The sequence below is a fragment of the Vigna unguiculata genome, chromosome 2 (assembly GCF_004118075.2).
Source record: "Vigna unguiculata cultivar IT97K-499-35 chromosome 2, ASM411807v1, whole genome shotgun sequence".
NCBI lineage: Eukaryota > Viridiplantae > Streptophyta > Magnoliopsida > Fabales > Fabaceae > Vigna > Vigna unguiculata.
The window spans coordinates 12,068,416-12,093,814 of NC_040280.1; the positions used below are offsets into that span (position 1 = coordinate 12,068,416).

Consider the following 25,399-nt stretch of genomic DNA (forward strand, 5'->3'; position numbering starts at 1 on the left):
ATGTAACTTGTGTTGGTTCACCTGATCCCCCACTTTCATTCTTGTTATCTTCATCCTCTTAGGCATCCTCAAGACCTTGTACCTTCTTACCCGTTCTTAAAGTAATATAACTTACATTATGTGAGTTGATAACAGTTTGTGCAGGTAGTTGACTTGATCCTATAACTTTAAACTGATTAACTTTAGATTCTAACTTCTCCATCCTCTGAGTAAAGTCAACAATCATTTTCTTCACTGCAACGTTTGCTTAACCATCATCTTCATAAAATTTTCTACCATTGAATCATTAGATATAACATCTAGTTGAGGTTTTTGTCTCATTTTAGGTGGAACATAGGGTTGTTGGTGTTGCTATTACCCATTTCAAATTTGGATGATTTTTCAAACTTGGATCACACCTATTGGAGGAAAATTCATAGTTATTCTAATATGCTATATTTCCTCCAAACATGTTAGCAGTAAAAGCCTATGATGGTTCCTCCACAGTAGTTCTAGTAAAGCTAAGACATTCATCAGTATAATGGTTTGTTGAAGTACAAATTCCACACACCTTTGCTACTTGTGGAGTTGAACTTTTGAACAATCACCAAAATAGTTTTTGCCTTCATGCTTGTTCTTCTATTTTAAGTTTTTGCACCAAGTTCATTTTTCTTATTTTAGTTTTACTATTTTGCACTAGTTCGATTTTTTAGTCATTGTAGTGATCACAAATTAATGTTTCTGCACAGTTTAATGTTTCCTCTTGGAAACCAAGTGACCCTAAAGTGGGCACACATTATTGAGATGTCTTCTCGATTGTAGAAGGATTCTTGTCCACTCACTGCATTTGATTTAAGGTTTATGTTTATTCTGCAAATTTTAATTTTGTCAGGCATACATTTCTATTTGCTTTATGATTATGCACCCATTTACATTTCATGACTTTGGTTTAATTACTATAGTAGTTAGTTGATTAATTCATGAACTCCAAAAATAGTTCCTCTTAGGCTTTTATGTTTTAGTTTTTGGTAGCTTTAATCATATCTCAAGCATATTTAGGTTGTGCATCTACATCTTTTAGTTGTTTATGATTGAGCATATAACACTTTCATTTGACATTCACAAGTTGCACCTCAAGTTACTTCATAACGCTGTTGTTGACGTGATCAAATTAATACTACTTATCTATAACAACTTTAGTATTGTTAAGATAACAGTCAACAAAAATAGAAAGAGTAAAGTAACCCAAAGTCGTCTCCCAACGAATACGGAATTGATTTTTAACAAATTAGTTGTTATAAAAACTATACAAAATGGTTAATAAAATAAAATAAGGAATAAAAAAATAAAATTTGAAAAAGATAAAAAAATAAAAAATAAAGATAAATATATTGATTCCACTGCTTTTTCAAAATAGATCCATCATTGGTTATCTAAAGATTATTGCTCAATTAATTATTGTTGTAGATTTGCAAATTAATCAATGTAAATTCTCAATTAATTTGTTGGCATTCTCACTATCAACCAAAGTAAATTCTCAATCAAAAGCAAGAATTTTATAGATTAATCATAGTAAATTTAACTAAAGTACATTCTCAATTAAATATTACTATCCTTAATCATGTCAATTCTTTTACCTCTAAAATCATGCAAAAAGCTAATTAACAAAGTACATTCTTAATTAATTCTAGTTAAAGTTTTCGCCTCAAATCAAAGTACATTCTCAATCTTTGGCAAAATCTCATTCAATCACATGAAAGTTTCTAAATTTAATCAAAGTGCATTGTCAATTAAAATTAAAAACCCTTAAACTCATATGATTGATATGCATATGGATTTCAACATATCACTAGTTAGCTATGATGTAAAAACCATTACTTTTCACGTGATTCAAAGATAAAAGACATAGATGAATTAAAACCTCAACAATAATAAAAAGAAAAAAGAAATTATTTCATTCTAACCCCAGAATCCATAATGAAATTACAATGTAATCAACCTAAGAAGTTTAGCACTCTATGAAATCAAAATAAAAGAAATACAGAAGAAGAAAGGAGAGATAAAGAAATTAGGCTCCCCAAAGGGTTCCTAAATTCCGAAGTGTCGAGTTTTTCTTCTTCTACTCCCTTGGGTCTCTTTATACAGGCCTTGATTGGAATCGAATCTTATATTTTATGTTGCTAAAATATTTTATCTTTTGATATAATATCTCTCAAATAATTATTAGTTTCTAAAATATTTGGAAGATTTCTTTTGTTGATAATTTGAGATATATCAAAGATAATTAATCAAAAGTCTTTAATTAATTATTCAACAACTTAATTTATGTCCAATTTCCAATTCTGCCCCTCTTATAATTGTAACGTCCTAGCCAGAAATTACTTATTAAAATAAATAAAAGTACATATCACCAAACAACCTCATTTATTTTCAACAACTTCCCAAAATGTGGGAAAATTTAAAGATATTATTCTAACGCGCCAAAATAGGAAAATAAAATTTGCGGCGTTACAGTATTACAAGTATAATTGTTTGTAAAACTAATACAAAGGATCCACAATCTGCCAAAATAAAATCAGTGAAAATCCCCAAGTGATCCCCACTCTGTCTCTATGCATCTGTATGCTCACCTGCATCAACATCTACTCCCATGTAACAAGTTACATGATCATCGCAAAACATACACAAATAGGGTGAGCTCAGTTAAATAAACCAAACAAATATCGTAATAAATACATCATGTCAATATTATAACCCGGGTTAGTATTTTTCCCCTTTTCCTTAGTTCCTCACTTCTAACACTTGCATTAGACATCTATCATTTCTATACCCCTTAGATGAGATCAATGATCAATCTTTGTTGCACGACTGTCTACTTGCCCCTCCGACTACAAGGCCACCACCTGATAGTCCACACGTGGGAATAACTTTGCCACGACAACTCATCGCGACACCAAGTGGAGTTCCCCAAAACGAACATAAGTTGGTAGTTGTTCCCAGTCTACCAAAACTCTATCAGATGCACTAAAGAGGGCAATCATCCGAAACCTCGTCGTATGAGCCATAACTCGCACACTCCACTGGACTTCCTAAACCACCAAGCTACAACCTAGAGTGGCCACGTGTTACCCCAATACAAGATACACTCGTAACTGGGCCTCCAACTAAAGCATCGCATCATAAACATCACCTAAAGCTGTGTAGAAATCCTCCTCGCGCACAAACACTGCACCAAAACTACCTGGCGTGCCTCTCGCCCCGTTAGGTAGAATCTGGTTCCAGACCGCCTGGCGGGCATCTCACACCATCAGGTGCCAAGCGCAATCCAGGAGCACTGCCGCTCCGTCACCGACTAGCAGACTGCACCCCACCGCCAAACGCCTCGCGTAAATAGTGGCCACTGCCACTTTTTTGTACCTCCTCCGCCTGGCGGCTCGCCCCGCATTGGTAGGCGCTATACCAGTAGCGAAATGCTACTAGTGTTAAGGCATATTAAACAGGTCCCCAAAGGACCCCAAACACACATTACGCGAGTCATAACACACTCAAAGTCATCCAATTCCAATAGTATGACTGAATCTCAATGTACACTTTCAATCATGCAACAACAATTATCAATATTGCACATATACTTTCAAACAATGCAACAATGAAGCATACAACCTACTTCACCTCAAAACCCCAATCCCCTTTATTCCAGGCCCAACTCCAACAACTGAATTGCTCTTTCAAACACTTCACTTAGCAATTTTCTCGACTATCAGCATAACGTTCCCTTAACAACAATAACACATTTGACTTCACATCACTCATGTTACCAATTAGCCGACCCATAATTATTTAATTAACATTACCTGAGGTCCTAATTACATATTTCACTTGAATATGGTCTTTGTCATTTCAACAAGCAATTTTATTTAGTTTAATACATATCTCCCAATTATCTCATACTCATACATAATTCATTTAATTTCATGTACCTAAGTTTCCTTCATGTAAAACTGCTTCCTTACATTTTGTGTTCAGTTACTAAGATTCCCCATGAATTTCCAAGATAACCCTCCCCACAACACAACACGACGACAAAGATAAACCACCTGGCTGCTTGCGTCTGTTGTCTCGCCTGGCAGAAGGGTATGTGCCGCCAGGCGGTGTGTGAAAATCTGGGTTCTGCCAGATTGCTCTCGCACTAGTCATGACCCAGACATCCCAATTATAGCACATACCATCATATTGGCATACATTCTAGTGCACACATCATACAAAGAACATACTGTATTCATATGAACACTATTTATATACCACATTACATCCATACATTATCAATTCAATACTTATTCATCACCAACCCTCGCATGATCCTAAATCCCCAAAATGATTCACGAATTCATCAACACATCAGGCATACATTAAATCTTCATCTCATAAACACATAAGCATATAAACAATCTTGTGATTCTAAGGAAGTACCAAAAATTCAAGCAACACAATTCTCAGAACACAATCAACACGGGGACAACTGGCTAGCCAGTTCGCGTCGCCTGGTGGTCACGCACTGCCGCTAGGAGGTTCATAGGGCAACACCCAGAAATGGTTTCTATGACATGCGTCGCCTAGTGGATCATTCAACGCCGCTAGGCAGTTTCTGGAAATTTCAAGAAACTTGACGAAATTAAGATAAATTGACATGCTCTGTATCTCCAAGACTCAAATACATTACGAAAACATGTAATCACAAATAAATTAAAGTAAGCAATTCCCCTAACCTGGAATCCTTACTTAAAATTTGGACAATTGAGTGTTCCCAATTGCTCGCCAATGCCCTTCTTCAAGCTATCTCCCAATTCAGCCTCTAGCTTGCCTCAACCTCACAACACACTCTCCAATTTCGTTATGTATCTCTTCTCTAACTACAGAATAACTCCAGCTCTCAATTCACCCTCCTCTCACTCCTAATTTGCCTCTTTAATTGTACTTTAATTAGAGTTAATTTGGCTAAAACGAAAATGGTTAATTGTTAAAGGTAATTGCCATTCAATGAATCATAATGGACTATTTTTCAGCTTTGTGTGGCTGCTCCTTCAGCTAGGGTTTCCCTTGCCCCTTCACATTCATGCCAAAAACTAAAATTAGCAAAAAGAAAGTTTATTTTGTCCAAGCCAAGGTTTTAACCCGTCACTATAACACCCCTCCAACTGAGAGCATGTCAGGTATGTAGCCCAATACACCCCAACCCCTCACCCCGGGATTCCCTCATCGCAGGTGGGTTGTTGCCAGTGGGTATCGAACCCCCAACCTGACCTTTAACACCCTCTGCGCAACTGGTACCTGCGATGAGGGAATCCCGGGGTGAGGGGTTGGGGTGTATTGGGCTGCAGACCTGACATGCTCTCAGTTGACGGGGTGTTGTAGTCACCACACAATTGCAATTCAAGTGCACAACCAATTCAACCAAGTCATCTTTCATGATAACATTCATACATAAAAAATTATATCCTTACTTATCACACCCAAGCACATCTTAAAAAGATACTAAAAAAATTAAATAACACATTAATGGCATACCGAGGACTTGAACCTAAGTCCTTTCTCACAATCAAAGTACTCTCAACCATTTGAACTAGTACTTTTCCACATCATGAAGGTTAGCATTTAATGTCATAAAGGCTTCTCCTACCCACATTTATTAAATAATTATTTATTTAATTATTTAAATTTAGTGGGTCTTACATTCCCCCCACCGTATAAAATTTTTGTCCTCGAAAATTAGAGCTTACTAGTAAATAGATGCGGGTAAGACTGTCTTATTAGGTCCTCCATCTCCCAAGTCATTTCTTGTGTGGCTTCATCCCAAATGACCTTCACTGTCCTTATCTCCTTCCCTCTCAGTTGCTTAACATGTGAGTCCAAAATTCGCATCGGGCCCGCCTCCATAGTCAGATCCTCCCGAACCTGGATATCGTCAGCTTCCAATACATGTGAAGGATATGCAATGTACTTCCTCAATTGTGACACGTGGAAGACATTATGCAAATTTTCCAGATGAGGTGGTAATGCTATCTCATACGCCATTGGGCCTATCCTGCGAGTGATCTGATACGGCCCAATAAATCTGAGGGTCATCTTTCTTGACTTGAGAACCCTTCCAACACCTGTGGTTGGAGTCACCCTGAGAAACACATGGTCTCCAGCCTCAAACTCTAGCGATCCTCTTCTCCTATCAGCATAAGACTTCTGCCGGCTTTGTGTAGCTCGCATTCGATCCTAAATCAGCTTCACCTTATTAGTGGTCATCTGTAAAAACTCTGGACCGAGCACCACAGATTCACCATCCTGATTCCATCACAATGGAGTCCTGCACCTCCTCCCATACAGGGCCTCATAAGGTGCCATCCTGATACTAGAGTGGTAACTGTTGTTATACGTAAACTCCATTAAAGGGAGCACCTCACTCCAACTGCCCAAATGATCTAGCACACACGCTCGCAACAAGTCCTCCAAGGACTGAATAGTCCTCTTTGACTGTCCATCAGTCTGAGGATGGTATGTTGAACTCATCCTTAGTTGTGTACCCAGTGCTGCTTGCAATGACTACGAAAATCTGGACGTGAACCTCGGGTCCCGATCAGATACTATATTGGTTGGCACTCCGTGCAACCTAACCACCTCCCTCACATATAACTCTGCCAGTTTATCCATTGACAACTTCTGGTCTATCGACATGAAATCAGCACATTTAGTCAATCGTTCTATAATTACGCAGATCGCATCATAACCCCTAGTAGACTTCGGCATGTGAGTTATGAAATCAATCGCTATGTTGTCCTACTTCCATTGGGGAATCTCTAAGGGTTCCAACGTACCTCCCAGCCTCTGGTGCTCTATCTTTGCCTTTTGACACACCAGACATGATGCTACAAAATCATCCACATCTGTTTTCATACCTGATGAGTCCATCTTCAAGAGTAAGGAAGCCAAGGAGAAGTCATGCGGAATTGATGAGGCTTCCATGGAGAAGGATGAAGGTGTGGAAGCTAGAAGATGGGAGGAGAAATGATGCGGCAATGGTGTTTGGAAAAGCTCTCAAGTGAGGTTGGGCCAACACTCAAGGAAGGGGGCTAAAGGAAACCAAGAAGGAGAACTCTAGCCTAAGTTGATTCACAAAAAGAGAGGAGTCTGGAGTCATCTCAACAGAATTTCTCTACTATATTCATGAATGAAAATACAAGGGTCCTAAGCTCTCTATTTATAGGCTAAAATGAGACCAAGGAGTCTCCAAAAAGTGGAGGGAAAAAGGAGTCTAGAAAGTTGAATTTTGGAGCCAAAAAGGAGCATGTGGGAGGTGGGACTTGTCGCCTAAGCAAGTCACACTTGTCTTGCCATGGGAAGCTAATTCTCATCCTTGGAGAGCAAGTTTGAGAAGCTTCTAGGCTTTTCTATAGTAGACACACTACTCTTGGCCCATTTGGCCCAATTCCCCTTTTTGGTCCAAAATTACTTCTAAAGCCCAATTTCCTCTAAGGCCCAATACATGGCCCAAAGAAAACCCTATTCTACTGGGCCCAAAATACAAAGCCCAAAATAAAATCCTAATCTAGTATTTACAAGCAAAGTGTCCTAGGCTAGGTCTTCACATCTTCCTTGGCCCATGTGAAGTTCATCTTGGGCCTTGCATGTGCATTTAAGGCCCATTCCTCTTGTATTCTCCTAGCCATAAAAAAAATCAAGACAATTAAAGATAGCACAAAAGAATGGCCCAATAAAAGTATAAGGCCCAAAATGATTATTTATTTAATGACAAAGAAAAACTAAATGGGCCAGACCATTGGCCCAAGCTGAAAAGTCCTGTAGGGTGATATTCATCAATACCCGTCCACCAGAACGTCGCTTTCAAGTCTTTATACATCTTAGTCATACCTGGATGTATGCTAAGAAGACTCTTATGCCCTTCATCCAAGAGCATCTTCCTCAATACCCTACTCCCGGGTACACATACCTTTTCTCTAAACCGCAGGATGTTGTCTTTACCCATCCTGAAATCTGTCCTCTTCTCGATACCCAACTCACTAATAATTTGCTGCAACTCCTGATCCTTACCTTGTTCCACCTGAACCTCATCCAAAAACTCATTAGTGATTCGCAACATATTGCACCGTATAACTAAAGAAAACAAACAAAAGAAACACAAACTCTATCAAATGTATATGCGTTAAAAAAATTAAAATAAAATCAAAACAAACAAAATGAATGAATTAGGAAATAAATAAAATTCAGAATAAAAAAATACTAATCGTATTTCATGGCAATGACACCAAATTTGATAATGTTGTCGTTGATGCAATCAAACTAATACTACTAAACTATAGCAACTGCAGTATTGCCAAGTTGGTAGTGAACAAACTAGATAGGGATAAACTAACCCTAAGTTGTATCCCAACGAATACAGTATTTTCAAATATTTGATTCTTATAAAAAGCTAAGCTAATGCAATTAAAACCATTTGAATGATATGCAAAACTATTGAGAAGAATTTGAGAATAAATGAAACAGTAGATTAATAAAAGTCCTTAAAACAATTACAATAAAACAAGCTAATTCCACTACTTTCCAAATCAGTTATCTAAAGGTTATTGTTAAATTAATTATTGTTAATTTACAAATCAATCAATGTAAAGTCTCAATTCATTTGTTCGTATTCTCATTTTTAATCAAAGTACAGTCTCAATTAAAAATGAGAACTTTTAGATTATCCAAAGTAAATTCAACAAAAGTATAGTTTCAATTCAACTAGTATTTGACCTGTGTGTATGCACAGGTCTTTTGTTTTGTTTTTGTTTTTTTTAATTATGTTAAAAAAATAATTAAGTTTTATTATATTTGAAAAAAATTCATTATGTAATGTTATAATTATATTTGATTATAAATATAACATTTAAGTTTAGAATTATATAATATAAAAATTTTAAATTTTAAATTTAGTGTATATATATATATATATATCTTTATAATAATAATAATAATAATTTAACTATAAATATATAGTATTATTTTAATATCGATTTCTTAAATTTAATGTATTAGATCATACAAACCTTAATAATAACATGAAATGTGTGTACAGGAATTATAGTTGAACTAAAATATAGACATATATGCGTTAGAGATCCCGTATAAAACAATAATAAGAATAATAAGAATAAAAAGAATAATTTTATTATTTTTATTACTATTACGAATAATAATAATCCAAAATAATAACAATCATAATAATAATAATAATACTAAATATTTATTAATATTAATAAAATAACAGTAATATTTATTTAAATAATAATAGTAGTAGAATAGTATAGGTATATTGTTGTCATGAATTCCATACACAATGTTCAAAATAATAATAATAATAATAATAATAATAATAATAATAATAATAATAATAATAATGAAAATAATAATAGTAATAATAATAATAATAAATAGTTGTTAATACTAATCATATTAATAATAATAATAGTAATATATTATTAGTTAGGTGTAGTAAAACAATATTGTTGTATAATTGAAATTTATAATTAAACATTTGAGTTATATATTAAATTAACAAAAAATATGTATATATGGATCATTGTTAAAATAAAACGTAGACATACTATGCATTATGGATCCCGACAAAACAAAACTACAAGACAAAATTTGTGTTAAATTTGGTTAAACATAAACATAGATATAAAAGCTTAAACCAATATTTAAAATAAATTAGCTATAATTAAAATGCAAATTTAAACATAAATTATTGTAATCAAAGGTCATATATACACACGGTGTGACATATAAAACAGTTAGAATAACATGACATGCATATATACGATTATTGCTAAAATAAAATGTAAACATATTATGCATTATGAATCTAGTAAAAAAATAATAATAATAAAAATAATAATGATAATAATAATAATAATAAACATTATTAATAATAATCATATTAATAAAATTAATAGTAGTAATATATAGTATTAGTCATGTGAAGTAAAACGAGATTAATGTTAAAATTTGTTAATAGAAATATACGTATAAAAACTTAAATCAATATTTAAAATTAATTGGTCACATGGAACCAAAATAAAACTATATATATATATATAAAAGATTTAGATAAAAGATTTAGAATAACATGGAATGTGTGTATGTAACGTCCCATTTAATTATTAAGCGAAATTAAAGGAAAACGTCACACAATATAAGTACTGTAGCGTAGTCCTGGGGGCCTTAACGCAACCCCGACAAAATTCGGGTACACCATGATGCCAAGGAAAGCTGAATACGAATACAACGTAGAATGTAGCGTAGAAATACGGAAAGAGATACATGGGCCATAGCCCTAAATAAAACACAAGAAAAACTCCAGCCCAGATGGCTAAGCAGCGGAATCACCATTCGCTTGTTGACCATGAGAACCTCGCCCAACTGCTCCCATCAACCAAGTTGATGATCATCGCAAGGAAAAACGGCCACATACAACACAAACATGTAACGAAACGGGTAAGCTAGAGCCAACACATACTCATCATACAGTCAAATATATTTTCATCATCTCACATCCATATAACAACCAAACATGTTATGACTCTTCATTCAATACACTACGACTCGACTCGACTCATCCGGATACGTATAACTTGGTCGGATTCAGCGGACGCTCGCACTTGTGGTGAATACCCCTGCTCGACTCTGAGCTGCTCATCTCCGAGCTATGTGTTACAAGTGTTACGATGAATCAAATCTCTCTCACCACAAGGTTAGCCCTTAATGAATTTCAGGCCTCCTGCTACTCTCACCCCAGGAGTCAGTCTGCTCTAAGTGAGACTAACTGGCCCCTTAGAGTGTCAGGATGCAGTCCTTACCTTGAATCCTTACCTAGTTATACAGATGGGGCACCACCATGGGCACCCACTAACAGGGGCCATGGAATTACGTCCCGACCACTGAAGCGCGACCCCAGAGGTCTCACCTAGAGACCCCAAGGAATTACACGCTGACACGGACCAACATTCATAAAACAACATTAGGAGAACATCAAAAGCATGTTTACAATTCCATACTCATCCATGAGATTTATTCCTCATACGCATCACATCTTGAATCCATACCTCTGATCATCACCGTCCCATGAGTCTAGGGTCTCATCTCATGTCAATACCATGTTCTTTTAATTTCAAACCACACATCCATTTCACATGCTAAGTCTCATACCAACCCATTCATCCACAATTCATGAATCATGCCAAAAATATACTTCATGCTCCATTATATGCATGTCCATCATCACACAATCATACTCAACCAAGATAAATTCCTTGGGATCCATCAAACATCCAAATCACAGCACTGTCTCGCCCAGCACCTCGCTCAGGCTGAGGGGTCTCGCTCAGGCGAGACGTGCTCGCTCAGGCGAGCCTCCCCCTCGCCTAGGCGAGAGCGCCAAAAACTAGGGCATGGGCAACACGGGATCTCGCTTAAGCGAGATCCCTCTCGCTTGCGCGAGTTGCCTGCTCGCTCAAAAATTGAGCGAGCCGCCCGGGCGACTTTTCGCGCAAAAAACTTAGGCGAGCTCCCTGTTTCATCTCGCCTAGGCGAGATGGACTCGCTTGGGCGAGATTGACAGGTCTCGCCACTGTTCTTCACTGCGACAGCCATGAAAACGAACCAAACCAGCATACAAAGCATTCTCATACCCCAAATCGAAGAGTTAAATCATACAAGCAGAAATCAACACTATTACAGACCAAAACCACTGGAAAACATGAACTCTAACTTCCCGTACCTGGGATTCAAGCTAGCAAACGCTCCGACCCGCACAGCGAAGGTAGAACTGTCCCTAGGGCGGTTAGCAGCTGAACTGAACGGCAGAACAAAAGAAAAGAGCGGGTTATTACCAAACACTAACATTACAGAGAACACAAACCATGAAAGGAAGGAGCATGGGCTGAGGAGTGACTTACGTGAACAGGGACTGAGTTCGAGCTCGAAGGAAGGGGACTTTAGGGCAAACCCTAGCAGAGCTTTTCGTGAGAGCAAGGGGGAAGGGTTGACGGCTGCTGCGTTTCTATGAGAGTGAAAGTGAGAGTGGGATTAGGGCAGACCTTAGGACCTTATACGTTGGGCCGGCCTTAGGCCCACTAACTTTAGGGCAGAAAAGTTAACATATTTTAAATGGGCCTTACAGTGTACACGGGTTATAGCTAAAATAAGATGTTGACATATTATACGTTATGAATCACATACAAGTCAACAATAACAATAATATTAGTACTAAGAATAATATAATTCAAAATAATAAAAATAATAAAAATAATAATGAATAATAGTACTATTAAATATTTATTAATACTAATAATATTGATAATAATATTAATTTAAATAATAATAATAATAGTTGTAGAATAGTGTAGACTTATGGATCAGAGATCTCATATGCAATAATAATAATAATAATAATAATAATAATAATAATAATAATAATAATAATAATAATAATAATAATAATAATAATATTAATAACAATAAATACTTATTAATACTAATCATATTAATATTAATAATAATAATATATTAATATAGTAAAACAATATTATTATATAATTAAAATTTGAAGTTATATATTATATTAAAATAAAATATTTATACACGTATTATTGTTAAAATAAGACGTAATTATATTGAGCATTATGAATTCCGTAAATAAAAAAAAGAAAATACAAAACAAAATTTATGTTAAACTTCGTTAAGAGATGCATAAATATAAAACGGAAATAATAATAATAATAATAATAATAATAATAAAATAATAGTAGTATTACAACTAATAGTATTATCAATTAATAATTAAAAAACAATGTTTGAACAAAATATAAATATTTATCAGAATAATAATAAAAATAATTTTAAAATTAATAATTAATTAAACAAGTTAAAAAAGAATATAAATGGCGATTAAATAATATTAATAATTAATAATACATGTATTTTAATGATAATAATAAAAATTATATTTCACAAAATATAATTCAACAAATTGTTTTTGGACATAATTAAAAGAATCCAAAATATTTAAAGAAATAAAAAAATAGGAAAGTATGAACTCAAAATCTCTATTCATAATTAAAAAAATTAAAAATAATCAAATCAACTAATTGATAAAAAAAATTTACAAATTAAATATGTAATTATTAATTGAAAATGTATAAATTTAAAAGAAATAATCCATCCATAGTTAAAAAAATAAAAACAATTAATGGTATTAATGTGTCAATTAATGATAAAAAGTTAGAAACAGATCATAACGAAGTTGAGATAATGTTTTGTCTTCTCTTGACCTGGATGAAAGAGATATCTTGTGATAATCTATAAAGGTTATACAATTTGTAAGAGCTCTCATATATTACTTCTTCCAGATTATTTAGACAGGAGCTTCTTACACTTATTTGTATAACATTTTATCCAAATAAATTCAATATAAGTAAAGAAAACATAACATGAATATGAGGCAATGTTTAACTTTCTTCATCTTTCGAAGGGATTGGTACTGAATTCAAGGAAGAAGAAAAACAATTTAATACATAATTCAGGGATTGTATATTTATTTTATCCCTAAGCAAAGCATATATTCCAAAATGCAATTAAGAAACATCATAATGAAGAAAATTTTATCAGAAAAGGGTCTGACAAACTTGCAAATAGCATCCAAACATAACATTTAACAATTTATGGTTCTATATCCAACACAATTAAAATATAGGCAAAGGACTTCCAAATAAAGTCATCCAATTTTGATCACATCTTGTAAGAATGGCACAAGTTTTGGCTAATTTAGCAAACAAACCTACGTATAAGGAAAAATGAGAAATAAATACTATATCATCTCAGTTACAACTTCAGCTTTCCACCATTAATCTGACATGGAACTATTGGGACCAATGTAAGAGTAAAAATATGCTCCTCTCCATAGTAGACATAAGAGATAGAACCAAATCTTTGCCCTCAGCACATCCATCCTTGATCTGCATGATGCATATTAAAATCAGTATAAGAAGGAGCAAGTTGTGAAAGTTTAATATATGATCAACATCATTCCAGTTTCCTCACTTTGTAAGGACACATAATGACATCATCAAATGTTCATTCTTCATAACCTTATTTTGACAATTTAGTGCAAATTTCAACATAAATAGTAGAATATAAATCAAACAATCTAACCTGCATAAGCAAATTTTCATTGGTTAGAATCTAACCTCCTTATTAACCTATTGTATAACTATATTAACCACATCATATCATGAGAGAATGTGAAAAATGAAACCAAAAAGACCATACAAGGATATCATGAGAGGATCTGAAAAATGAAACTGAAAGACCATACAAGGATATGACAAAGATGAATTTTCAATCATATATACGTTTATTCACTATAGTTGGGGGAAACTTGAAAATCTTGTAGAAAACCAATCTGCTAACCATTTTTATTAAATTAGGAGAGTAAAAGTTGCAGAAACAAATACCAATCAACTTTAATTTTTAAGTATGATTTAGAAGCAATTATTTATGCACTACTTTCTAATAACTAAAGATAAAAAAAATTATAAGAGCTTCAACAAACTTGCCAATAATTACAATTTCAAGGTTTTATCATATGTTATATCTTGCAAGAAAAAGCCAAATGTTGGCAGCAAAGTTCTGTAGATGCTCTTATGCATTATTCTTCGATGGTGTGAAATAACATGCAACTCTCATGACAGAAAAAGAAAAATGAGTATCCTAAACTATAGAAATGTAAATAAATACCTCATTTATTCCACCAATATATGAAAGGTCCTGAAACTCTTTAAATAACCTAAAAGTGAAAAATGTTATTTTTTTTATAAAGTGGAAAGGACAATCATACATAATTGTGATGAACTTGATAATATCTTGTTTCTCCAATTCTTCCGATAACTACATGACCATTTTAATTGTATTAATCAAAATTGATGAAAAACTACATAATATATTCCATTTTCTCAAATATTTCACCCTAAGCTTAACTTGTACATCCTAGTACTTTCAAATGCAACTCCATTCCTCCTTTATGTCACTTAAACTCCAAAACTCATTGTCCAAAAGTTTATGAAAGTGTTTTTACAACAATCTCTCGCCTTGTTGGAAAAAATCCCTAAACTAACAATAAAATAAAAAAATATTTAGTACTCTAATTAATACTTTCTTGTTAATGCATATAAATTTAGTTTTTTCAAGTTACCTTATAAATGGGTCATGGCAAACCATTATTTTGGGATTCGTCTTTTGGCTTTGTTGATGACTAGAAACAGCCCTCTCTGCAACCACATTTAAAATCACAATGTAGTGCTAACAACCCTATCTCTACTTACCTCACACCATGATTATTCCAATCTTTATAATACGAAGGCCCTGCACCATTGCAACTACTATCTAAAACCAAAGTGCTCTTGGACCTGTAAAATAGATAGAGTTTGTTTTGTTAGTTTTACAATACATGCATTAAAGTATAGCAATTTTCACATGAACAATTTTATTATTAAAGTGTCATTTTCAATAGTTTTTGAATTCTAACTATTGCAACTTTCAAGCTGAACCTTCTAACTTCCTGCATGAATAACTAAATCTTACAACTACAAATTTAATCAGTGAAAAAAATTATACCCATAAAACATTAAAGCATATGCCATCACCAAATTAGTTTGTCAATTAATTACCTACTTCATATGAAAATCATTCATTGTTAATGTGTAAAGAGACAAACTTTTCCTAAATGTGTTAGAAACAACAACACATTCAAATGGAAAAGCATAGCATAATATTTATGTTTGTACATGCCTCTTCAAGGGGGATGATTGAGTTGGAAGTCCCTTTGAATACAACGAACTTAGCTTCTTCCAATTCTCTCTTCTTTTGTGTCTAATTTCAACTACCTCCATACCAACCAAAAAACAAAAAGATTCTATGAACAAAATATGTAAACCATTAAGTAAAAAACATAATAAGAGAAACCACAAAGTACAGGAAATAAGGTTAAACAACAAAAACAAAGACACCTTAAAAAAAGAAACTCAAGTTGGGTTAAAGAATACCTAACCTTCAAAGTAGATGTTCAACAAAAAAGAAGTAGAGGAAGACCTTTCGATGAAGGATAACTGCAAAGAAGAAAACAATGTTCGGTTAAACCAAAAAAATAGAGAATAATCTTTGATGAAGAAGGAGAAAACTAACATAGAAAAATGGCCAATACCCAATGAAACTCTTCAGGGTTGGAGATACACAACAAAGAAATCAAACACATTTATTGAGAAAACCCATTTCAAACCTTTAACCACAAACCTTGAAAAAAGAACAAACCTTTAACCACAAACCATGAAACTCATTACAAAGCTTTAATAAGAAACCATCAAACCAGAACAAACATTCACAAACTTAACATACGAACCATCAAAATAATACACAAACACAAGATATTTCTTGATTTTCAGAAACCCATTTCACAGTCAAAGGGAAATGCATAACATAACAACAATTTAAGGAAACTCATTTCAAACCTTTAACAACAATACATAAACATAATTTCAACACAAACAATGGCACAGAAAAATGGCGAAGAATTGCATGGTAAAAAATTAAAGAAAAATCGAAACTTTGACACCTAGAAGACGAAAACGAAAACTTACCGTTGCAACCACCACACTCCACAGACGACCATGCTAGCCACCACAGTCCACATAAGGAAAAGAAACACCAATACAATTAAATTATTATTAAAAACTAAAATAAAATTAAAAATTACCGATTGGGTTGAAAATCATTTGAAAGCTCTTAGCTTTCCTAAAAAAAGAGTGAAACCATGATCGAGGAGCTGAAAAAAAAAGAGGTGGGTAATGGCAGCAAAGGCAATAGGGCAAGGATTGAGAAGAAAGGTAAGGGGAGGAGGAAATCAGAAATAGAAAGGAAGAGTAAGGATATGACAGAAAGAAAGGGAATTAGAGGAGTATCAGAGGTTTGAAATTTGAAATGCATAATAAAATTGGCGCTCAAAGGAAATTACGTGAAAGCAACATATGTCAAACCAATAAATAGGGTTAATAAAGTAAATCTGATTAAAACACTATCAAACTTCTAAGGACAGAAAAACCAAATAAAAGGACATGTGTCAACAAGTTAAATATGGGTATTTAGGTAATATCCCTACCAGTTTGGGTTCTTATATTTATAATAGATTTTACTATGCCTAATCATGTTTATTCATTGGTTTCCTCACCAAATAAAATGCTTAATTAATCAAAGTAAAGTCTTGACTAATTTTAGTTAAAGTGATTACCTTTAATCAAAGTAAAATCTGAATTACTGATAAAAACTTATTTAACTACATGAAAGTTTCTAAATAAAATCAAAGTAAAGTCTCAATTAAATTTAAAAACCCTTCAACTCATATAATTAGCGAGCACATAGATTTAAAATCATCAAAAAATAAAATAAAATCCTTACTTCTATGAGACATTCAAATGAGTTTTTATTCTCTACCATTCCCTCAAATTTAAGTAGGGTTATGAACACTAGACTTCATCGTCATCTTCTGAATCACTTCATACCAAAAACCTTATTTATAATTATTTAGTTATAAATAATAATTTATTTCTTATTATCTTTTGACTTACTTATAGTTATTTATTTGTTTTTGACATTTAGGATAATAGACTTCAACCAAAACTAACTTATGTAATATTACTTTTAGAAGTTAAGATAATTTTTATAATTATTTTAAAATTAATATCTTAGTTTATTTGTATTTCGTTAATAATATAAAAAAAATACTTACACTAATAGTGTAAGAAAAATTAGACCCGTGTGTAACAATAAATCATCTCCTGATTTATTGAGTGTTTAATTAGTTATCATTTTACAAATTAAATCTATATTTTATGCTTTACTATTATTTATTCTAATATTAAAAGTCAATAATATTCATTTCAATGTAGGTTAATATTAGGATGGTAAAACATGTCAGTCTGGCCCTTTTGACCGACTCGTCAAATAGAAATGGAGCAATAATCATAACTTATCCCGTATAAGACGGACTAACAGGTCAGTCACGTGGTTGGCTCGTTAGTTTTTTATTTTCTTTTTTTAGTTTTTTTAACTTTTTCAATTTGTTTTTAAAATTTTAAATTTTTTTATATATATACATATAAATTAATATTTAATTAAATTAATATTTTTTAAACTTTTAATTAATTAGTTAATGTTTTTAATTAGATAAATTAAAATAATTATTGTATTTATATATTAAATTACTCAATTATAACTAATAATTGAGACTTGATTTGTATGTGTTAATGATTTACATTACAGTACTATTATATATTTACACATTTAAAAAATATAGTATAAAAAATAATCTCTTTAATTATTTTTATTTTATTTTATTTTTTAAAAACAAGTTAACAGGCTGGGACAGACTCACTCGTATTTTGATTCCATTAAATTCACGAGTTATACAGGACAAGCTAAAACGGTCTGACAAATTATGACATACTAGCCTGTTGGACCCAGCTCGTTTTGTCATCCTAGTTGATATGTTATTTTCTTTTTACTCATGTAATTATCATGTAAAATTTATTTTCTCCATCTTAAGTCACTAATATATATATATATATATATATATATATATATATATATATATATATATATATATATATATATATATATATATATAAAAGTCAAAAAATGGTTTGAAAAATTGGACTCGAATATTCTCACTTTTGTTCTTCCATTTTTCGATCTTTAAATTTAACAAAAAAATATTATACCCTAAATTTTATTTTATTTTTCTTGTCTTTAACTCTTTCGATACATAATAAAAGCATATTTAAATTATGTATCTTAGACACAACAAGAATGTATTTTCATTTTGTATCAAACTTCTTAATACAATGGAAACAAATTTTTTGGGTTATTATTCACGATGAAAAAGTATGTTGTTGTCATCTATGTAACGTCCCATTTAATCAATAACCCTAATTAAAGGGAACGTCGCACAGGATAGCATAGTAACGCGGTCTTGGAACATAAGCATAACTTCTTATAACCCAAGGCACACCATGATGCCCAAAAAGAAACAGGTTATACAATTTAATGAAATCATATAGAAATGTAAAAAGACGGACAAGTACATGGGTCATAGCCCTAAAGAAAATCACAATAAGAACATGAAGTCCAGCCCAAGTAGACTATGCAGCGGAATCATCTCTCCCATGTTGACCACGAGTACCTCTCGCATCTGCTCCCATCAATAAATTGATGATCATCACAAAGGTAAAAGAGCAACATACAAAGCAATCAAACAAGCAAAGGGTAAGCTAGAGCCAAAAAGATTTTATCATACAATCAGATATACTTTCACAGTCCGTTATACATACATCATTCAAGCATGTTATGACCTTCCAATCAATACACTAAGACTCGACTTGACTAATCCGAATACATATAATCTGGTCAGATTCAACGGATGCTTGCACTTGTGGTGGATTACCCTGCTCACCCCTGAGCTAAGTGTTACAAGTGTTACAATGAATCAATTCCCTCACACACAAGGTTAGCCCTTAATGAGTTTCAGGCATCTTGCTACTCTCACCACAAGAGTCAGTCCGCTCCAAGTGAGACTAACTGACTCCTTAGAGTGTCAGGATGCAATCCTTACCTTGAATTGTAACATCCCTAAAAGATATTACTTAAATAAATATTTAAGTATATAAAAAGATTTTGGAACGTCACAACTTCATTAATATCCACTGCGAAAGTAAAACAAAAATTTAATGTTCAACGCGACAATCATCTAATAAAAATAAAACTTTAAAGCATAGTAAATCCCTAGCTCTAATTCCCAGCTAGTCCCTCTTTCCATCTCGAGTGTTAGCAACATTACCTGTATCATCAACTGCTCCCGTGTAAAATTACACGATCATCGCCATACACAAACAAAAATGGTGAGCTCAAAAAAATATATATAAAAATCACAGAAATTAAATAATAGAAAACACCCAATCTTATTATCATGATTACATCTTGGTTACATTCTCAACACGCCCCAAGGCTGTTCAACTACTAACATACAACAAGGTTAGTCATGGACTCAGGATTCCTGATGCTTACACGAACCTACCCGCTAGTGGTCCTGCCTCTACGAACCTCCCCGCTCGTAGTCCTACTCTACGGACCTACCCGCCCGTAGTCCAACACATGTGATTCACAAGCTACGTACCTCCCCGCACGCAGCATCTCTCAACTGTGAGCACGGAACATACGAACCTACCTCGCTCGTATCCCCACATGAGAGTAATCGAGTATGAACCTCCCTGCTCATACCATCACATGTTATCCACCATCCATGAACCTACCCGCTCATGGCACAGCATCTCCTGATCCATGTTTCATCAAAGTATACAAACATTACACATAGACTGCACTAAACTCGCTTGGGCTAGAAGCCTTAACTTACGTGACCAGGCTTGTCTCGCTCAAGCTAAGATTCCTGGCCTGAGCTAGCATGCAAACTGGTTTCACGTGCGAAGGCTCGCTTAGGCGAGCTCATCTCGCCAGGGCGAGATCCCTCTTCGCTCAACACAGCAACACTCGCCTAGGCGGCGAGACACCAGAACACACAAGCATCAAACCCGAGTTCTGGCTTGGGCGAGTACCTCTCGCCTGGGCGAGGTACTCTGTCGCTCAAAACCTGGGCTCCTCGCCTAAGCGAGACCCTCGAGCACACCTCACATTTTCACGAATCCTCGCCTAGGCGAGCAGTTCCCGCCTGGGCGAGATGTGCTGACACAAGCCAAAATCTCTTCTCTGCTATTCTCGCCTAGGCAAGCCTTGTTAGCTCGGGCGAGAATAAAGGACCTATTCGCTGTTACCCACACAAAGAAACCAAACCAATTGCCAAAACTTACATTCCATTATGCTAAGTAATCCATCACTGATTGCAAATGTCCATAGCACGAATTATACACCTAATTGATCCCCAATCAAGCGAAATTGAACCACAATCTATGAACAGTACCACAAAACCCCAAAATTTCCATACACTCTCATAAGGGTTTAATTACATTACAACAAAACAATCCAATACCCCAATTTACAGCACAATTATCAATAAATTCACATGGCAAAGTTACACAAATCAGTGCACATTACAGAATACACCCAGTTCTCAACAAACGTAAAAATGCATGGAAAGGAGCTCCCCTAACCTGGAAATCCTTGCTTCTAATGGTTGCTCAGCTTTGGCTTTATGGTACCCACAACCCTTTTCTTTTCTCTCCCAAATAAAAATGCACTTTTACTCACAATTCCCAATCACCTTTTTCCCTCAAGTTCGTGCTCCTTCCCTCTCTCAAAATTTTCAGTCTCCAAAACCCTCTAATTGCCTTGTTTTTACCCTTTTATATAACCCCTAATTGTGACTAATAAAAAGAAAACGAAATTAGACTTAGGAATGGTTTGATTGCTACTCAAGGCCCATTACTTAGTAACTTTTCAGCCCCTCTTGGCTCTGCCCTTTCTACTAGGGTTTTCAATGCCCTTTCACATGCAACCCACAATGATATTTAGCAAAAATAAAGGGATTAATTTCGTTTTAAACAGGATTTGAACACACACCCCTGAAATTCCAAGATCAAAGCATAACCAATTCAACCAAGTCATGTTGGTGTTAATTCCTCAAATTCTATAATTATGTTATCACTAACATAATCCTACATATTAAAATTAGTATAACTCAAAGAACACACAATTAGCATACATAGGACTCGAACCCAAGTCCTCTCACACAATTAAAGTACTCTCAACCACTTGAGCTAGTACTCTTCCATGTCACAACAATTAGCATTAAATGCCATAAAGACTTCTACTACCCACATTTATTAAATAATTATTAATTTAATTATTTAAATTTCTCGGGTCTTACATGAATCCTTACCAAGTTATATAGATGGGGCACCACCATGGACTCCCACTAACAGGGGCCATGGAAATACGTCACGACCACTGAAGCACCACCAGGAAGTCTCACCTAGAGACTCATGGATTTACGTACTGACAACATACTAATCACATTCCAAACAAACAAATAATATTGATCATGCATTTAACACCTCACGCCATCCTTTGTAACCCGTCCTCATTCATATTCCATGTTGATTTCATACCATCCCATTCTTCCCAATTCGGGGATATAAAACTTCACCTCATACCAATACCATGCCATCAATGTAACATTATTGTTCATACCGAATTCATGACCACATATATAACCAACCATTTCATTGAAATCGCATGCCAAGATTTATCCAAGTTCATCATTCACAATCCATGAATCACATCACTCATGCAAATTCATTCATCTCATACTTTATAAATACATACCAAGACATACATTTATCACAAAATAGTATTCATCCCAAATAAATGAGTGCCAACATTTAAGTACTTGCAATTCCATACAATCAAGCACAACCCACAACCATAATTCTTACACCAAGATTTTCAAGAAAATTTATTATCACAAAACCAAAATCATTGCAGTAATGCGTGACACATTTCTCAAGCTACAAATATATAATCGACGATCCAACCGGTCAAACCATAAAATACATGTTATGAACCACATGTCAAAATTTGAGCTCAATCCAACGGTTAATGAGTCAGGAAAGTCAATTTTACTAAAACTGTGCATATCAGAAAAACACACAGTCGCCCAGCTACTGTGCGACGCATCAGAATACGAGAAATAACGTCAAATATCAGAGTTTCATGAATATTTGAACCCCTAACTCAGAAATATACCAAAAACTAACGTTTTCCCCCAATCTTTTCTCATATTTCACAACACATTAATCGCATAAAATAGAAATAACGTGAAACCCTAGCTTCCCTTACCTGAAAAAGGGCTAATATTGGACTTCGACTCTTAAGCCAGCGAAACCAGTAGCTCCAAGAACAGATCTATGAACTGAAATAGTGGCACAACAAAGGAGATTGGATTCACATAGGGGTCCCGACATAAACCACGAAAACAACTTAGAAAGGCTAGGTTTGAGAACTAACCCTAGCAGAGGTTCTGTGGAGAGAAAATGGGTGAGTTAGGGCACTAATTTTTCAGAATGACTTGCAATTGAGGGACCTTGGCTACTTTAGGGGCCTTGGCACCCTATGAGGCAACCCTTTAGGCCCAACATTGTGGCAGCCCTTAACATTAGCGCACTCAATAAAAGTGGGCCTTACATTCTCCCTAACAAGAAAATTTTTGACCTCGAACATTCACCGATGGGATAGAAAGGAAACCGCGTTTCCCTCACGTCCTCCGACAACCACCACCTAGACATGACAAAGTTGATGACTCCAACACCTATAGTCACTGTAAACTTTACCTTTGTACTATGGGATATGTGTCCAACAATGTAAATTGGTTTAGTCACTACACTCAAACTAACTTCGAACTTGCAACCTTAACACTTGAATTGCTCTTTCATACTTGCCCAACTAATTTGTATTTGATATACTGACTCACCCACCATATGCTCTTCCCTACCTCTTGTTGGTTTTTATCAAAGTCTCAGATCACTTTAAGTCTCAAACCAAAGCATGTTCGTTATCACTTCCCGTCATCTTGTTCACCCCTTTATACATCACTCCACTAACTTGATCACTATTGAGTTATGGCCTACTACCTCACCATCAACACCCTTGACCACTTTTATGCATAACGACACTCATAACAATGGTAAAAAAATCCACAACCAAGTCATTCCATTTCCAAATTAAGTTTCCCTCTTTTACAACCACCAAATTCATTTCGGCATCTCACCTTCATTTTTGATCTACTAACTTGTAAACATCCTTTCACAAAAGCCTTAGAACCATGTCTTTCCTTGACTTGGAAATTTTTAGTTTGATTTATAGCTATCAACTCTAAGATACTTCTCAACTAAGATTTTTCTGAATTGCTTGTTCCCCAACCTTGTTGGGAGACTTATTAGTTCTAGTCGGGTGACTAAACTAATGAAATCTCATCACATATTCTCTTTCCACCCCAAACACTTATGTTTCTCAATCAACCCTTACTCTTAACTCGTCAAATCACAGATCTTGAATTCCATTCCCTGGCTAAACATCTACTCTCACTTTATCAACTCCAAGTTGGCATTCTAACTTGAAATCATAACTCAAATCTCCTACTACTCTTGCACAGCTTTCTCTGAGTAACCCCACAATTCTGACTCTAATTGATTCTTTGAACATCTTTAATTGATACTCATAAAAATGACACTTTTGTTGTTCAACAAGAATTGGTTGTCGTAGTAATACTCTAGGTCGTGAGTAAGATAGTTCTTTTCACGCACCTCTTACCCTTCATAAGCATCACTTGTCGTCATCCCGTTGCGCTACTCTGATCAACACACAAAGTCACTTATTTATTTACTCAAAATGGTGTTCCTTTCATGTGTGTCGTGACAAGGAATCAATCATCGCTGAGAAACCTTCCTCCAAAACTTCTATGGAACTTGAAAAATCCTTTTGACTCCCTTGTTTATAGCCTTAACCTCCTATTTTCTCAACATCGCATCCACCCTTTTTAAACCATAGGCCAAAAAGTCTATCCTCCCTTATCTAACGTTTACCCTTGAACAGTCTATCCTCCCACTACATCTCTTTCAAGATTCACCGAACTCGCAGTCATCCTTGTCGTTATATTTAGTATAAGCCACTACTTCTCCAACATCTCCCTCACTCTATATTTACTTCAAATTCTCAGTAGGAACCATCCAATTAGAAATTATTGGCACAAGTCCTCCTTCAGACACCAATGCAAAAGTGAACGCCATCACACCAAGGTTAAAATTCTAATATTTGCTTCAGAACATGTCTACAAACTCTTCTGCTACCGGGATCCTTTGTGTCTATTATTCACTTTCCTTTGTCAGATGAGTCTGATTCACGTGACACTATGCCCTCCACTATTTAGTTTAATTCGTACTTCATACGTAATCACTAACTTATCCTTTTTTTAATCAAAGAACATCACCTTGTTAGTCGTCTCAGCTCATCGGAACGGGATTGAAAAAATAACCAATTTACCCTTGAGACTATGTCCCAACCTGGCAAAGGAAACAATTCGAATTGGGTTTGAATTTAACACCTCACGCCATCCTTTGTAACCCGTCCTCATTCATATTCCATGTTGATTTCATACCATCCCATTCTTCCCAATTCGTGGATATAAAACTTCACCTCATACCAATACCATGCCATCAATGTAACATTATTGTTCATACCGAATTCATGACCACATATATAACCA

General features: G+C 34.4%; 2 protein-coding genes across 2 annotated transcripts; both read right to left on the bottom strand.

The window, feature by feature from the left end:
• Nucleotides 1-5,745: 5,745 nt before the first annotated feature.
• LOC114174476 lies at nucleotides 5,746-6,237 on the bottom strand. Its single transcript, XM_028059315.1, has one exon. The coding sequence runs from the start codon at nucleotides 6,235-6,237 to the stop codon at nucleotides 5,746-5,748; it is 492 nt and encodes a 163-aa protein (XP_027915116.1).
• A 333-nt stretch (nucleotides 6,238-6,570) lies between these two features.
• On the bottom strand, nucleotides 6,571-8,125 carry LOC114174477. The gene is made up of 3 exons (XM_028059317.1): nucleotides 7,976-8,125; nucleotides 6,843-6,936; nucleotides 6,571-6,692 (listed from the first exon to the last, which is right to left on the bottom strand). The coding sequence occupies exons 1-3, from the start codon at nucleotides 8,123-8,125 to the stop codon at nucleotides 6,571-6,573; spliced, it is 366 nt and encodes a 121-aa protein (XP_027915118.1).
• Between the last annotated feature and the right edge of the window lie 17,274 nt (nucleotides 8,126-25,399).

Excerpts from the sequence above, each read along its gene's own strand:
- LOC114174477 (XM_028059317.1), bottom strand. The coding sequence starts at position 8,125 with ATGTTGCGAATCACTAATGAGTTTTTGGATGAGGTTCAGGTGGAACAA. Across the intron at positions 6,937-7,975 it reads TCCTGCGGTTTAGAGAAAAG|ATGGACTCATCAGGTATGAA; the intron begins GTATGTGTACCC and ends TTACTCTTGAAG. Across the intron at positions 6,693-6,842 it reads AGAGCACCAGAGGCTGGGAG|ACCAGAAGTTGTCAATGGAT; the intron begins GTACGTTGGAAC and ends TCATGTCGATAG.
- LOC114174476 (XM_028059315.1), bottom strand. The coding sequence starts at position 6,237 with ATGCGAGCTACACAAAGCCGGCAGAAGTCTTATGCTGATAGGAGAAGA.